Genomic DNA, 17,460 nt, shown 5'->3' on the forward strand with positions numbered 1-17,460 from the left:
AATCAATTCCCTTTCAAATAGAGCCATTGAAAGAAGTAAATCGGGTCAGATGCCAATATTCTTCTTGTTCCATGCAGCTCTGGCGTGTACGGCGTTTCACAGGTGCTGCTGTATTTATCTTGTTTAAAATTCCGTCCTGCCTACTAACTTACGATGTTGAACAGCTCTACGCGTGGGGCAGGACCGTCAGCCCAGGCTCGCAGCTCTCAGAGGGCAGCTGGCTCTTCTTCCAGCACCGTCTTACAGTCCCTGACCCACAGCTTGTACGCTCTTTCCAAGGTTTCTTCACTAGTGTCATTGAATATCTCTGTAAAATAAGACCTGTAGTTAATTGGACATCCAGAGAAGCTTCACCTGCTTGCATACACTAACTCACTAGGAGGGAGAGTAGCTCCTCCAAACAGTTTATGAGAGTCTGTTTTCTTGTGAGTGTGTAGAGACCGAGCTTCATGGAAGTAGTCTGGATGGATACCGATGCAAGAGATCACAACCTGGTCCCATGCATTGCTTCTATGGTGGGGGTTGGGGTTTTTAAAAAAAATCTTGTAAGTAAGAGTGTTTCACCCCAGATTTTGAACGGATACTACTTAGTTTTCAGGTATTAGTTCTAGGCACAGTAATACATTAAATTCCTTTTGCCAAGGATTATTTAACAAGTATTTTCAAGTATAACAAAGGAATTGTTTTTCCATTACGACATTTCTGGTTTGTCTGCCAGAGCACTGCATTTAGACGGTTGGTTTGCAAACACATTTGCAAAGTGAATTGGTCAGTCATAACGCAATCAGACCTCAGTCCTTAGCTGAGTTCTGGTGTTCACACACAAGAGCAGGACGCTGTCTCTCGATGGGCTCATTGAGATGTTAAGAAAAGCCCACGTAAAACCAGAAACGTACGACTGCCGAACTACGGAGCGCGTTTCCCGGCGTGTCAGCGTGCCGGGATGCTCGCCGCCCTCCCTCGCTGCGGTACCTGCTACACCGAGGCCGGTGGGGAGAGGCATCCGCGGCTGTCCCCCGCTGTGTTTCAGACGCTCCATCAGCGCTCTCTTGATGAGGGGCCAGCTGCAGCCGCCGTGCCAGACCGGCAGCTCCAGGCCCCTCATGCACTGGATGATCTGCTCCTTCTCCTCGGCAGTGATGAGCTCCCGCGCGTGGGCGACATACGTCATGAATGCCATGTCTATGTTCACAGCTTCGCCGTGCATCAGCGACGGCAAAACCCTCTGCGACGGAGCAAAGGTGGGTGGGGGAAAAGGTTTGGGGTGACAAACAGTAAATAATTTGAAATAGCTTTTTTGAAAAGCGCTCGTGAAAATTGTCATTCGACTCACAGCAGTAGAAGTACAGATTTGCTGAATATTAGCTTCTTGTGATTTATGGGTTGCAGAGGATGATCTCTTTTACGGGTGATTAATTGCATGTAAAATCTCCCATAGGGATCCAGGATCTAATTCTTCTCCCATTCAAATCACTGATGAAGAGCACCATGGGATGGAGAGAAGAGCTCTGAATTTTGCATAAGGTCTAGTCCCCCTCCCTTATTCCTCAGTGGCAATTTCTCCTCAGTAATACAGGCTATGGCCTCCATGCCTCTGCGCTGTTGTAGCTCATGTTGGTGATTTCTAATGGCTTTGCTGAAATCTGGTTATCTTTGTGCTTTGGTAAATGCCCGGTAAGAAGCAATAACTGGTCTGTGGTCTGAATAGGAAACACGGGTGGAGGTGTGGGGGAAACAGGACAGGGAAAGGGGTCTCTTTATCCAACAGGACCAGGCTGGGTGTGTTGGGTGATCTGAGGTAAATGTGCAAATCTGGAGTTTAGCTCAGCTCCTTTTGCGTAAAGTTTTCATGCTGCTGATTGAAAACTTTTTTTTTTTTTTTTTTTTTTAAACAGACGTTGAAATATAAAGTCTGTCACTTACCATTTCCAGCTCTGGGCTTATAAGGTGACCAAAGTCAACCAGTCTGTCCAGGTCATCCTCCCAGAGGTTGGGAGCCAGCTCTTCCAACATGGTTTCAATCGCAATCCTGGTAGTCTGCAGTGCAGCATCCCCATGGCTGGCAGAACCACTGTAGGACTGGAACTTGGTGTCCAGCAGGTATTTCCCATGGCTCTTGAGCAGGTCAAACAGCCCTTTGTGTTTCATGAGTGCCATCTAGGGTAGAACAGAAGAGGTGATTAAAGATAATTATGTGATTCTTGTATGTGCTGTTGAAAACTTGAGTGGTTCAATAGACCAGACTATAATATCACGTTATACACTAGCAAAGAAATACCTACACACTTGGTACGCGGGCAAGTTCTACCTCTGCAACATGCAAAAATATTTCTGTAGACACAGTTCTTGCTTAGCGTGTATATGGGACTGTAGGAGTAGGGAGGGTACACCAGTCTGCTGGATATTCAGGGCTTTAGGAAACGTGACCTGGTGGCATTACACGTGTTGTCAGCTATGGTAAGTGAAGACGTATGAAAAGGCAGTGTGGAAATGCCCAGTGGAGCTCTGGTAAAATGGCAGAGATGATGGGAGCACTGGTGGGCAACTTCCCTTGCTACTGGACAGCCCTGACCATGCTGTGAGCTTGCTCCATGCTCCAGTAGCCCAGCAGATGGTTTGGAATGAGCTTTGGCTATTTGTGTGCCTGGCAGGAAACTCAAAACTGTCTCAGCTGAACGGTGGCCATCCCAGGACAGGGACTGGATGGTGGACATCCCTGGGATAACTCTCATCTAATCCTTGGGCAAGGGAAGGTGGGAAAGCACTGCAATATGGGCAATATGAAGGTTCAGAAGCGGTTTCATTGTTAGAAGTATGTAATTTTTCACCCTCTGACTCAGGCATTAACCCCTCCTGCAGTGGGGAATGGTGACCTGCAGATTTCCCAGTGCCTGCCAGAAACGTCCAGATATCCTGGGGATTTCCCACTATGCAAGCACTGAAAAATGCTACTGATGAACTCATCTCTAATACACTTTAACAGCTTGAACTCTGCTTTATCAAAAGTTTTCAAAGCTCTTCAGGCATAAAACCATTTACTGTGCACTTCCCAGGTAATTTTAGAAGTAGAATTTGTCTCGCAGGAGATTAATTGACCACACTCAACATACCCCGCGAGGTCAGTGCAAATGATCTTGCAGATTATTAATGCCCAGTATAATGAACCTCAAATTCTCTGCCAGCAGTTCATTTTAGACTGCTATGGATCAACCTCAACGGGAAGATGCTTTCTTCCCTGGTTGTGCTGTGTCTATGTCTAGCCTTCAGTTTTGGAGTTTAGTCCGCAGGGTTGGCACTAGGCACTGTGTTTAAGGGATATACTCTAACAAGTTTAGCAGCTGTAAAAACATATATAGGCTCAATGAGAGTTAAAAGTCCCCGTGCAGGCTTGATGGCCCACCCTTGTTTGTATAGGGCGGTTTGTACAATGCCATGGATGCTGATGGACAGCTTACCAGCATTGAGGCCTTTCAATACTTAAAGGGAACTTACAAGATGGAGACAGACTTTTTAGTAAGGCCTGTTGTGATAGGACAAGGGGTAATGGTTTAAACTTTTAAAAGAGGGTAGATTCAGACTAGATATAAGGAAGAAATTTTTTACAATGAGGGTGGTGAAACCCTGGCCCAGGTTGCCCAGAGAGGTGGCAGATGCCCCATCCCTGGAAACATTCAAGGTCAGGCTGGACGGGGCTCTGAGCAACCTGATCGAGTTGAAGATGTCCCTGCTCACTGCAGGAGGGATTGGACCAGATGGCCTTTAAAGGTGCCTTTCAACCCAAACTATTCTATGATTCTACGATTTCAGTGATGAAAACAGCAGGTGCAAAAGTTCATACCTTTAAAATTTCACCAAGGCCGTTGGAGATGTGTCGCCGAGGAATGCTCTGAATGAAGGATCTGTCCAGGAAACTAGCTACCGGGGGCGTGTAGCCCCCCAGCTTGTTCTTACACTGCAGGAAATTTACCCCGTTCTTCGCCCCCACGCTGGCATCAACATAAGAGAGGAGGGTTGTTGGGACCCGAATGTAAGGGGTACGTCTTCTATAGAGCGACGCAGCTAGTCCTACAATGTCCAGGCAGACGCCTCCTCCGATGGCGATGATGGGCTCCGTTCGCCTGTCGATGCTGAAGTTCTGGACTTCTTGCAAGATGTTCAAGACCAGGTCCATGGATTTCGTTTCTTCAGTGGTAGGCAGGGCGAGGATTTTGTGCTGAACGTTATTCTCTTCAAAGTATTCTCTGACTTTGGAGCCGTAAAGTTCATCAACAACTTCATCTATGACGATAAAGCGCCTTAGCTTCCTTTTGCCACTAGTGGCTAGCTCTAGTTGCTGGGGGTCAGTAATGTGACCCCAGAGCAGAGTAGTGTTAGAAGGATCCAGAATATTGTACGTTTCTACCACTTTGTAGCAAAAATAGATGGGAGCTTCGATTGTCCAGGAAATCCCGCCTTCGGAGACGCATTCACCTCTGGCAAGGATCAGAAAACACAGTTTGAAATAATTTTATTCCTCTTTTGTACTTTGCATGTCTGAACTAGTTTAAGGATGTAGCTTGGGGGTGGGGAATGCGGTGTCTCCTGCCCGTGCACTGCAAAAGCGTGGGGCTGCAAGGGTGGGACGCGTCTCCTGGGCGTCAGGGCTCAATTGCTTTGGCACCAGAGAAACTCTCCCACATCTTAGAGAACAGTCAAGTGGCTGAACTTCTACATGGTAATGATAAAACAGAGAGCAAGAAGGGCTGGAGAAGCAAATAATTTTCCTTCTAATTCATTCATTTGTCAATAAAACAGCAGAGAAACCCAGACCAATCATCCCAGCTTCCCAAAAGGGAGTGGGGAAGAGATTGCCAAAATTTTCCGAAGTGTTTATGGAGGAAACACCCTCTGCCTAGTACATCTGGGTGATGTGATATGATTTGATTTAGTCCCGTCTATCTGCACACAGCCACACACATACACACATCCCTCCATACAAAATAATGGCTCTACGGTTCTCCATTTGAACAGTGGATCTCATCAAAGAGTGGATCTCTACCTCAAAACAGGTATGATAGAAATAGGAAGTGCTCTCAGGTAGTTAAAATGAAAAAGTAATTATCTGAGAGTTGGCAAAGGTTTCCGTAGTGGAGTTTGAAAGGACAAATAGAAGCCTACAAAACTGGCATGTAGTATCTATATAAAACAGTGAAGAACACAGCCCTGCAATCCAGTTATTACTTCTCCTGTTGGGAAGTGGGAGCCATGTGAAAAACAAGTGGCTTTTTTAGTTTGTTGGGAATCAGGAAAGTGTTTGGTTTTTTTTAAAGACAGAACAAAACCGAAAAAAATGTTTTTTATATAAGACCTGTTCTTGAGCTGCAGTTGGGTAAAAATTGAAGGTTTCCACGAACCTTTGTTTTGTTTTTGAATGAGCAGATGGCTCATTGGATAATCAGATGTCCATACATGCCCAATTTCTTTCCACATGCCTGAGCTTTCTCTTAAAGGTCTAAATAGATGCTTCTCTGCTTTCTTTACCAAATTACCTCTAAATCTGGCCCTAACGTTTTTAAGTATTACGTGAGGATTTATATCTTCCAGAAAATTTCTTCTGTGCTTTTAAAATGCAGTATTACAAAAAAGTCGCCATGTACATTTTAATGCATCAAGTATATACCTTGTAGCTCTACTTTGTGTGCTTGTGCATCCACCTCTGGCATGCGACCCTTCTAAGAGACAGGATGGTTTTGAATGTTAGTTGGCGGAATCAGCTTTGAGTGCTGGATGGCACAACCAGCACCCATTGCAACCCCTCTGCTGTACAAAACCAGTAGTGAATTTGAGGCTGAACACACCCTTGCTAAAGCATACGTCAGCTGGGGATTTTTCTGGGTGTGCTCTGGGCCCTGGGTTCATCCTGCTATTGACTGAGGTCCAGCAGACTGCCTTTGGATCTGCTAAAGTCCTGTTCTACCTGCTGCAGCTCTGCCTGGGCAATGGTTGTGTGCAGCCGCTGCCTGCTGCCAGCGCTGGTGAAGATCCCTCTGACCTGACTGAGACAAGGGTTAGACTTGGGACATTAAAACCTGAATATGACAAATACTAGAAAACTTCTGACATGCAAAACGTAGCCGTGTTAAGGAAGACCTGCATTGCAAATGGGGCTCCATGTGCTCATGAAAAGGAGTATCCTGTAATTAAAGGATAATTAACTGGAGAGATGTAATATCAGCAAAAAGAGCTGTATGTATCCCTGGGGGAAATTTATCTCCCTCCTCTCTCTGAAGCAGCATCAGGTGGCTTCTACAGTTTGAGAGATGCGTTACGGGTTTTGCTCCTGTCAGTGACCTACTGTGTTTATTTTTTCCATCTAGGCATTTCATTTATCTGCAACCACCTCTATAAATGCGTCCTTCTCCCGTGCCTGTGCATGAGCTTTTGCACACAAAGATTTCATGTACGTACAGGGAAAAAAAGCGCCCAAGTGCAGCATTCAGAAGCCCCTGAGTAAGCTTTTCAGAAGTTTAAAGAAACTTCCCATCTACAAAAATTGAGGCTGTTGATAAAATTCCCTCTGTAACTTAGCCAAATCATGCCAAGGAGAACAGCAAATACCTGTGCTGCCATACTGCACACGTTTGAAGCCCTCTTTCACAGGGTTGTACACGTAATGGTGGGTTTAAGCCGCAACGGCACACAAGACTGTTTTTCCAACTAAGATGCATCCCGCCAGGGAGACCACGCAGTTTGGCTAGCCAGAGCCATCCAGCGCAGTCGCCAACGAGCAACGTGGGCTCCTATACTTACATTTTTGCTTCGGAGAGAGTTATCTTGTCCTCGCTGTCAGAAAGGGCTTCTCCTTTCTTGATCCGGCACCACGTGCTCTTGACTCGCACCAGCTGGAAGTCTGTCTGCCGGGGCTCCTGGGGCACGGTGGCCGGGGCCGCTGGCGCAAAGGTCTCTTCTGACACTGGCATGTTTCCAGAAGGTAAAATCTCCCTGTTCAGAGATCTCCCGTAACTGGGTGCCTTTGAGGTGCTTTTTAAAGGCTCCAGGTGACCAGGCGTTGGAAGGGCAGGTCTTGGCTCCACGGCAGAGACCAATTACAAAACTAAGATTACCTAATCTGGGGTGCATGTAAGGGGTGGTAGGAGCATTTGAAGACATGTGCAAGTACCAGGATGGGCTTGTATAATCGGCTAGTTTTATAATTCTTAAGAAGTACAATAGGAGTACATACATCAACTTCCAACATGATGCCCTACGGCAAATTCAAAGTTATGAAAGGCAATTTGTGTGATCTTCCACGACATTCAGGAACCTCCTTTGCTGTGCAGAGCCTCTGATCTGGCTGCGGCTCTAACTCGCTCTTATGGGGTGAGACGTAAATCAAAAACAGGCAGAAAAGCAGAGGCTGAAAAAATGGTTCTTCAAGAGCACATCGGACAAGACCACTTCTTTGCATTGAAGGCTTAATTGCAGCCAAACTCACTTAGGAACCTACATTTATCTCAAAATTAATTTTGGGGAAAAACCTACAAGAATAAACTCCAAAGCCATGTAGCCCTGCTCCAGGAAGGGTAATAACTCCTAACATCTAGTTCTCACTGCTGGCTTCATCTCCAGATGGCAAAGCACTTTGCAGAGAGGACAGACTGTTATCCCTGTTTTACAGAAGAGGAAAACAGAGTCACTAGAAGAGAAGCAACTTGCCAAAAGTCACCTCCAAAGCTAGCGGAGGGTGAATTAGATGGCATACTAAAGCTCTTAGCCTGTTTACTAAATACTCGTCTGAAATTTTAACTCCCAATCCAAACACAATTTGGATTGCTTTCCACAGGGACTGCAGGTCTAATGCAGTTTGTTGTTTACTAAATCATAAGATGGAGTAATCTTAGGTATTCAAGGAGGTCTCTCCTCTTCATCTTGTTTATTTGTTTTGATTAATAGCAATGCGCTGAGCATTGAGACTTATTTTATTTGCTTTTCTTTTACTCTTTTGTCCTGTGCATTTACTTATTTTCCATTTATACTTCCCTGTTCTATTCTGGGGGCATTGAAATGTCTTCTGTGTCATTTTAGAAGTTGACAAATTGACTTTCCAAAGTCCATCTGCTTGCCATAACCAATGACTGCCATGTCCTTGTACCATCCATCCTGCAGAGGGGCTGCCAAGAACCTTGCAGAGAAGACGGGCTCCCCACAGCCTCTTCACCTCCTCTGCCCAGCCCTGGGCTCTCTCGGCATGCTTTGCAGGTACGTTGAGTCGGTCCTTGACTGAACAAGCCTAGGTGATACATTGCAGAGGTGAAAGATGCTGTTCTGGTTATGGGGTAGTCCATGTTTCCTCCTTAGCTTCAGGTTGTGTTTCATCTGCGTGAAGAGGAGACGGCTGGCTGACCTCAGCTCCATCACATGCTCTTTAATTACTTTGCTTTAATTCCTCACCAGCCTTTTCTGCTCCAGCTCTGCTGCAGGCCAGCTTAGGCTTTTGAATACCTTGGATGTTCCCACTGGTTCCTTCTGAAGGCTCCTGGGACGCTTTCTGGGGGTGCAGGTCAATGGGTACCCGTGTGACACAACATTCGCCAGCCCATGCAGAGACCTGGCCTCCGCGCTGGACCCCAGAGCAGGGGACGCTCCCCTGTTCGGCTGTGTGGGACAGAGGTGACCTTGAAGCTATGGACCACTTGTAGATAATCTGGGGTTCAAAGTCCTGGGACTTTTTCAGCTTCATACCTGACCGATTAGCTGGGACATGTCTGTGCTATGTAACCGGAATGTTATGAAACTGCCGATTACCTCCTTGAAAGCCAGCAGCTTCCCGAGGTGAGGATGTGAACATTGCTCTTACGTAAAGCGAAGGCATTGAAAGTCGACTTTATTGTTTGGGGTTTTGTTTTTTTTTTTCTTTTTTCACGTCAGATGCTGTTAGATCTCACCCGCCGCCCATGCTCTGGGTGAGGGCAGGTATGTGCAGCTGGGGGGGGGTGCAGCCCCAGCCCGGGGCCATCCTCCCTGCGCAGCCTCTCCCCAGAGCTGGGGCTCTGCCAGGTGATGGCGGGTGGAGAAGCCCGTCCCCTCGACGGACACCTGAGCACCGGCGTGCTGCTCTGCAGAGGCAGCAAACCCGCAGCAGCATCCTCGGAGGCCGAGGGACAAGAAGCAACATGCATAATCCTGCAGGTAAACTCCCTATGTGGGGCGAGGAGCTCCAGGAGAAGATGGTGTGACAGGAGGGGACACCGTGCGATGTCCCAGTCCTGGGTCCCCCGCTGCCCCGCAGAGATGTGACCTACAGGCTCTGTGGCTGGGGACAAAGGAGCAGAGGAAGGGTTTACTGGGGAGAGGAGTCTGAGGCTGAGCAGGGGAGATGGGTCTGCAGGAACCTGGAGGGAGGAGGACGCTCCCAGGAGAAAGGGATGGGTGGGAAGGTGGACACTCGCAGTGCCAAGAGAACTTTGGTTGTGAATAATTTCGGACGGATTGAGACGCTTGTTTTATAAATATTTTTTTCTGCAGCTTTAACCTTGCCTCGGTGCATTCTGTGATGGCCATGTATGCCTGGCGTGGCACACAGAGTGAGATGTTTGCTGCCTTTTTTGGCTGTTTTCTAAAATCAACAGCTGTGTGTGGGAATCGGGGCTTCTCGGAACGGGGAGACTTTGTTCTCTCACAGCCTGATCTAAAGCCCATTGAAGCTATCGAAAGACTGCCCTCGACTGCCTTGGGCTTTGGATCCAACTGTCAGTGGGTGCCGCTTATTCCTGCCACACACAGCGTCCTTTATTATGTATGAAAATAAACGTATGCTTTGCATACTCTCTGCCAGTGGCTCCAGAGCCTCCCTAATGCAAGCAAAGGAGCGCTGGGGAGCATCCAGCTTTTCTATTTCTTTTCCAGCAATAGAGCCCATAGAAAATGTGTTGGCCGGCGTATGTTTTCCTCACCTTTCCCTGAAGTTCAGGCAGAGTTTAGCACCCTGGTTCCTTCCACGAGCGGCAGCTTCCCCACCCCGGCTGCTTCCTCCCCCTCCTCTTCCTCGTGCTCCCGCTCCACCCCAAAGCTGCTACCTCTCCCCTTGCTATCGCTGCTGACTTTGCTGCAGGCTCTGGCACTACCGATGCTGAGGCCAAGCTGATAAATTAAGCTGAACCCGCCAATGTTTAATGGCCAGGCAGTTGGGTTTGGCCCATGCTACCAGCCGGCTCTTGGTCCACGTGGGCTACGGCATGCCTGTGCCCGGTGCATGGCTTTGCCTGGGCTCACGGGTGGTGGGTTTGGAGCCACCGAACAGCCTCAGATGTGCCACAACCACGTTCCTGCTTCCCTCTGCCACAGCTCCATCCATGGCGTGGCCATGCATCACAGCTGGGTTTAATGTATTTCGGTCGAACAGTAACATATGGTCTCTAAAGAGGCTGCAGTTTCGTGTGCAGGGTTCTGGTGGGGTAAGGAAATAGCTCAAGCATTGCATTGTGGTTTCCATAAACAGAAGTGCCTGGTAAAAGGCAATGGCTGAGGTGTATTTACACATTACGATGAAGTAAGTGGTGAGTGTTGTGATAAGCTGTCGTCAATGCCTGAGGTGCCTTGGTGAATATGGTGGCTGGAACTGTTTGGGATGATCTTATCAGACTGGATTTCCAAGTGTTTAGCACCGAGCAGCTCCTGCCAAAGCGCTCGGCACCTGAGCACCGAGCTGTCTGGCAGCATGGTGTTCGCGTGGATCAGGTTCAGTGCTCTGCCCTGGCTGGGAAGGGGAGCTCTTCTGGAAGTCATTGCTGGAGCTGTGAAACAGATTTAGAGGCTGGAAGGTGAAGTGAGGATAGCCCCAAAAATGGGAACCGGAGATCTGGTTCCGCATCTTTGGCCGTGGCATCTTTGCTTCGTTTTTGCCAAATGCAGACTGCCTTCTTGTGCGCTTGTCTCCGTGCCTTCTCCTGGGCAGCCCCCTGCAAACTGTACAGTGTCCTCCCCTTTCCTGGCTGAGATCCCCCACCCAAAAAGTGCCATCTAAACCCAAGCTGCAGAGTTTAATTTCGCTTCTGGAGCAGCATGTCCCTCCATGGCACTGCACTGCCTGCCTGCTCAGGGGATGCTAATATGCCCCACACAGAGCCCCCACCTGCAATCTTGACTCCTCCTGGCTTGAACCAAAAGTGCCTGATTCTGGAAAAAGGAGAAGCTGCAGTGTGTAATTCAGCTTCCTTGTAAAACAGGCTGACTGTGCTCTCTGCACCTACCGAGGAAGATGCTGGGAACAGTCCTGCTGGCATCTGTGGTCCATTTTAATAACTGCCAACTTATCTTTTTTATGAAGCTACTGGAGGCTTAAAGCAGCCTTTTCCTGCTCTTTCATGGTAAGGTTTGAACTCCTCTGCTTTGCACCTGGCAGCATTTTCCTCCTCTGAGTGAGTTCACTTTTTCTCCTTTTTTTTCCTTGTATGCATGAGGAAGATGATGCACAACTAAATGGGAAAGGGAGAGAGATGTCCGTGCATAGAGAGAGACGTGGGGAGGCAACCAGGCAATTTCGTTTAGTGCTTAATATGGTCCAGCAGCTTTGCTGGGGTAATGCAAAACTATGCACTGAAAATGAAGCACTTTTCCTGGAGTAACATAAAAAAAAAAAAAAGTATTTATATAAATTTTCGCTCACCTTAGTGCTCAGAGCCTTGAGCACAGCCTGGCCGGGCTGGGCAGCCAGCCCTGAGCTCTGCTCCGACTTGTCGGGTGCTTGCATAAATGAAGACAATTCTGACCTCTGCTGTTGGCCCAAAGCATCATCAGGCTGCAAAAAATGCAGCGCTTCCTGAAAAGATTGTATAATCTTAGATGTAGAGTTGATCTTGGCATGCACTGCACGCTCTCTCTCCCCGGTAGCACTTCTTGGTGCTTGCAGTTGGTGTTACAACACAGGTTACAAAACAGCTGGAGGTAAATCTTGTTTTCCTCCCCCTTGAGTGACAGGGAATCCTTGTCTGTTACTCATCCAGAAGCGTAACATGATGATTACTAAAATCCAACATGGATTAAAAACATGTTTTTTCCCGTAAATGAACAAAAAGCCTCAGAGTGCTTGGCAGGGCAGATGAGCAGATCCCAATCTCCAGCACCCTGCAGTCGTACAGCGGGAGCCCGGAGATGCTCGCTCATGTGGTGGTGAAAATGCTGCAAAAAGACAATGTGTCTTCACGCAACGCGTAGCTAGGCTGAGCTCAACAAACTAGGATGGTCTGGGAAGGGGGTGGTTATTCCTGCACTTGCAATTAATTATAAAACTGCTGAAAGAGAAATAAGCCTCCCCTGATGGCGAGAGATTGGCATGAGATGTAAATCAGGGGCTGCTATAGCTAGTCTAAATCTGCCTTCCTCATACGTCAGGCTGGGCTACTGCCACGAGCAAGTTGCTGTTTAGGTGACTTCTAAGTCTGGTCCAGGCTGGCAATTCCCACGTAAAATGCACATATATTTTATGTTCCTTGTCTTCTTTCATATTTTTTTGTAATTTGGATAACGAAAATCGGTGAAGTTATCTCAAAAAGTAACAGAGCTGTCATCTTAGTAGCTACAGAAAGCTGAGAAACGCTGCTCTGAGAAGCAGACCTTTTGGGAGGTTTAGACCTTTCCTTCTTCCCAAAGACTCGAGTTTATTCATATGGTGCCCCTTGGTACCAGGGGAAGGAGCGGTCCCCAGCAACTGGAGACCTGGTGAAAGAGACACTCAAAGCGGTCACGTCCACAATGAGGAGACTTGACTATTCTCACGTCCTGCGTCGTTGCTCCGTGTATCCATCTCGGATTTATCCCTTGAAATGCTCAGACAGAGAAGACATTAAAAACCCAAACACCCGCCTGTCATGCTACCGCTTGGCTAGAAGCTGCCGCCAGGCCACAACCAAGGCTGTGTTAGAACACCCATAAGACCCAGTGTTTGGGGAATATATCCAAGGTGGCATTTTAAGTAGATAGGGAAGAAATGGAGAACAGAGAAGTCAGAGGCACATACGTATCTCCACTTTGCACTCTGATCCTTTAATGATCTTCTGATTAAAAGCTATTCCTAGAATATGCTGTTGCATTTGCCTTCGTACAGTCTTTCTCAACAGTGGGCTATGGAGGAGTTAGCTATACGAGGTGATGCTCAGATGTCTTCTGTGGCTTTACACCGAAGCTGGGCCAGTAGGCCATGGGACGGCTGGATGACTTCTACGGTGTCCAAGACCACACCAGAAACCCGTCGTGGGATGGGGACATGGTGCCTGCAGCAACAGCAGTTCCACAGGGACAGGGCTTTGCCCCACGGCTGCTGGGCCGGTCCAGGCCAGTCCTCCAGAGGAGGCATGTCCTCTTTTCACCCGCTTCACTTAGTTGTCTGCAGCTTTTCTATCATAAGGAATAAAATCCTGCCAGGGGCAATCTGCTCCACCCCAGTTATATTCACAGCCTACTTGCCCCGTGCCTCTGAAATCTGGTCTCGCCAGTGCTTTCATAACCCAGCACGTGCTCTTACACTTGAGGAGTGGGGGAGTTTTTCTGAACCGCGTCTCGCTCTGTGGGGCCATAGCTTGCTGAGGTCCATCGTTGCATTGCTGCCATATGGGTTTTCTGGGGTCTCAGGGCAAGTACAGTGCCATGGGCACATTGCTTTTGCCCCCAGGGCCGGGCGATCGTGATCCTGGAGATGTTTACACAGCCTTTGAAACACTGACACGTTGTTGTGTTGTGCGAAGCTGTTTCTCTTTACCCGAGTAATCAGCTTTTGGCAGGGTCTGGCTTTTGATAAGATGTTGGGAGATTTGCCATGTGGTGCTGATGGGTTCAAGCAGAGTTTTCGTGACCTGAGAAACAGAGTTCGGGATGGTGCGTCACCACCGTGAGCTGTTGTGGCAGGTTGGAGGCAGAAGAAGCGTTAGGAGGCTGTGTTCTTGCCAGGGTGATTGCTACATCACCTGCTTGAAATCATTAGTTGAAGAGTATATTTGATTTTATGCCATCATGGATTTGGGACAATAATTTTTTATTGGAGTGTTTGTCAGTTTGGCTGCATTAGGGCAGGTGTAATTGTATTTTTGGCACGAGCATCACGGGTTGCTCTGCAGACTCTGTGCACAGCAGCCTCCATGGCACAGACATGTGTCGGGGGCACACGTGCACCCCGTTGGCACACAGGCAGTGGTGATCCTCCTTTTTACAAAGCTAGACCCGGTGCCTGCGTGTCCTGGCCTGAGAGGATCTGCCTGGTTTTGCAAGAGCGGTTTGAGAAGCGCTTTGTTTTTTTCCAAGGAAAAAGCTACCTCGAGGAGTGGGTTTCGTACAGTTGTTTGGTGTCCAATGTTTGTCTTGGAGCTTCAAAAGTGAAAGTTCATGGTTTTGAAATACTCTTATCATTTTCCTCTCAGAAAAGGATCAGCTGTGAGGGGAGAATGCATGCAACAAAAATGAATTAGAAGTATAATATTTTTCCAGTTTGATAACATTTCCATGATTGTTTTCATAGTCCTTCAAAAACCTGTATTTTGTATCAAAAAAAAAAAAAAAAAAGCACTTGTTTTTTGCAGTCTAAATTCCTCTTCAGCTGATTTGAGCAGTTACAAAAACATTGTTCTTCCTTTTATTTTCCGTTTCAGAAACCCCGGCTGGACTCATTGCTGAGAATCTTCTCAAAGCCAAAGAAATAGCCCTCAATGACTCTCGTGTTCCTGAACAGCTCAAGAATTACTTACAAAAAGCTCTTGATGTTGCTCTTGGACTAGACCCTTACCTGGATGCAATGGCAACTTCGAAGAGGTACGGGTACTCCTTTGTAACCTTGTGTTTTTTTCCTGTGATTGTATGAATATGTTCTTAGATTTTTCTGTTCAGAATATGCCATAAACATGGGGGGCAGTGGAAGGAAGAAGAATGAGAGTTAACTGCACCCAAATATATAGGAAAGTGTGCGTGGACGTGTGTCCATCCGTGTGTGCCTATGGCCTCAAGGAGACAAGGTGAGAACAAAAAGTCATAACTCTAAATTTTGGAAGATATTCTACCAATTGACTATTGACTATGGCAATATCTGTGTTGGACCGTATCCTGTAAAAAACCAGCAAGCCAGCCTCCACACAGTGCCCGCTGAAAGGCTCAGAGAATGAGCCCCTGGGTCAAACTGGTGCTGGGATAAACAAAGAATGAAGAAAGCCTGCACCTCTGGATCCACCCTGTAATAATAGCCTTTATATGCAGCTTTTATCTCCAAGCGCTCAACAAACATTAATTAATCTGCTAACTAAATTACTCTAGTAACTAAACTAATTAATTAAACTAATTTAAGGTATCATTAATTCAGAAGTCCAACTGATACCCTCATTATTCTTTTTTGAGCTACAGTATATTACCCAGCCATGTGGGGTCTGCTAAACAATTCCCATTTATCAGTGTACATTTTGATATGTGGAAAAAGCCAGTTCTGTCTAAAATTGACAATGTGTAAACTGTTCCAGGCTGTGGATTACAGGAACGCTGAGCGTTCGTTCTGTTGCTGAAATAATAGCTGATAGTTGTTTGACTTACGCTTGCTGTACGATAATAGCTATACATTATCTTATTAAAGTTGTTAAAGCATTTGTGAGGGGCAGAAAAGAGGTTATATGAAATGTTCTACTCTTTAAGTCTTGGATTATCTGAGTGTGGCTGACACGGGTTATGAATTCTTTCTCATTTTACTGAGGAGTGGTAGGGGGAGCTGGGGAAAAAAAAAAAGCTCAAATGGCTCTAAATTCTGGCCCGCAGAAGTATCACCAGCCATTTCTGGTGGTTACTTTCTTCAGATAGGGTAATCTAATCTGTCTGGAGGCTATGGACTTCTTCCCGTCATCTGTTTCCTTCTCTTTGTAATAGGTAGCATCTCACTTCATCCAGAGACATCACAGGCCTGGCTTCTGTGAAATAGCGTCTGGAGATACCTTGCTTTTCTCAGCAGTTAGTGAGGGAAACCATTTTTTTCCTGGTTTGTGAAAAATTTTACATCTTTTCCCCTACTCTGCAATGAAACACTATTTTGGCTGAACACCCCCCCCACCCTAGAGCTGAACGAAACCTGGCCAGGGCAGCTGGAGCCATTTACTCCAAACCAGCAGATAGATAGACACCTGTCTGGGACCAACTGGAAATGGGAAAGATTTGGGGTTGAGCAGTGGGGAACACTTTCCTTCGGTCCCACAACCCCTTCTTCGCAAGCCCCTATGGCTGGAGTGGCTGCCAGCACTGAGACAGGCCTATTGCCAAGCCGGGTCCTCTTAGGACTGTAATTTAGGGATATTTATAACGCTTCTGGGCTAATTTTTCATGCTCATGCACAGATGAACCTTTTCCAGGAGTTCCCTCTTGGTTGCTGTTTTTTATGCAGGATATTCAGATTTTGGTTGTTACCATAACGTCGAAATTTCTTTCTTTTTCCAGAAAGACATCACCTGACCGTGGCCCGGGGGATGCTGGAGGAACTGAAACCAGAGTTAGGCTGCAGGAAGAACGTGCCTCTGGCTCTTTGAATGGCAAGTTGGTCAACCAAGAGGATAAAATGACACCAGATTGGTGTAAAGGTTATCACTGAAGTTCATCATCCTCTACTCCATCTTGAGTGGGGAAAGGATGAATGCCATGGAAATGTTCAGAAAACCTGGAAAATTACTTAAGGAGAAAGATAAGAACCTCCTGTAGGCTGCGATCTTCCTTTTGCATGAATTTTCCTTGTTCCCCACCTCCCATGCCCTTGTCCCCACGCACACGTTGGTGAGTGCTGTAATTCACAGTGCCAGCCCCATCCCTCAGTGAGCAGCAAAGAGATCATTGTCCTCACGGGAAGGGGAAGGAAGGGAAAAATCATGTTGGTTTGGGTTTGGTGGTGTCTGCTAGGGGTTTACGTGCTTTTGCGGTGGAGGTGGCCCGTGGCCAAGCACTGCACCTTTTCAAGTAGCAATACCCAGGCTTGTATCCCCATATAAAGCCTATTACACTAAATCTATTCCCAGATTCATTCTTCCCAGATGTTCCCATCTTTTGAGTAATATATCATCACAGTGAAGTACTCTTATAATGTATTACACTAATACATTGTTCGAAGGACACCACTGATGATAAATTTCTTAAATGATGGTGCTGTCTAGGGATAATGACTCTAAGAGCAAATGCAAGGTAATGTAGTGATTTTTTTTTAACTGGGTTCCAGAAAGAATATGGAGACATCTTAAAGCCATTTTCATATGGGGGGAATGTTAAAATATGCAATATTTCAAGCACTATTTAACAAGCACTTGAACAATAGCAGCATTGATGATAAAGGTTCTACATTTAAAACCAGTCCCTTTATTCTGTTGTCTTTTAGCTGCATTTTAGATGAAATTTTGTCAGATTCTGTTGTTAAATCTTTATTTGAAAGTGTTTTAAGATTAGATTTTTTTTTAGTGATCACTTAAAATGTACATCTAATTTTCA

General features: G+C 46.7%; 1 protein-coding gene across 1 annotated transcript; it reads right to left on the bottom strand.

Moving 5' to 3' along the window:
* Positions 1-206: 206 nt before the first annotated feature.
* On the bottom strand, positions 207-6,959 carry LOC115333430 (2-epi-5-epi-valiolone synthase-like). The gene is made up of 5 exons (XM_029996344.1): positions 6,790-6,959; positions 3,839-4,472; positions 1,924-2,157; positions 973-1,225; positions 207-307 (listed from the first exon to the last, which is right to left on the bottom strand). The coding sequence occupies exons 1-5, from the start codon at positions 6,957-6,959 to the stop codon at positions 207-209; spliced, it is 1,392 nt and encodes a 463-aa protein (XP_029852204.1).
* Positions 6,960-17,460: the final 10,501 nt, after the last annotated feature.

This window comes from Aquila chrysaetos, chromosome 20 (assembly GCF_900496995.4).
Source record: "Aquila chrysaetos chrysaetos chromosome 20, bAquChr1.4, whole genome shotgun sequence".
NCBI classification, from domain to species: domain Eukaryota; kingdom Metazoa; phylum Chordata; class Aves; order Accipitriformes; family Accipitridae; genus Aquila; species Aquila chrysaetos.

Excerpts from the sequence above, each read along its gene's own strand:
- LOC115333430 (XM_029996344.1), bottom strand. The coding sequence starts at position 6,959 with ATGCCAGTGTCAGAAGAGACCTTTGCGCCAGCGGCCCCGGCCACCGTG. Across the intron at positions 1,226-1,923 it reads TAAGCCCAGAGCTGGAAATG|AGGGTTTTGCCGTCGCTGAT; the intron begins GTAAGTGACAGA and ends GCTCCGTCGCAG. Across the intron at positions 308-972 it reads CACCGGCCTCGGTGTAGCAG|AGATATTCAATGACACTAGT; the intron begins GTACCGCAGCGA and ends CTTATTTTACAG.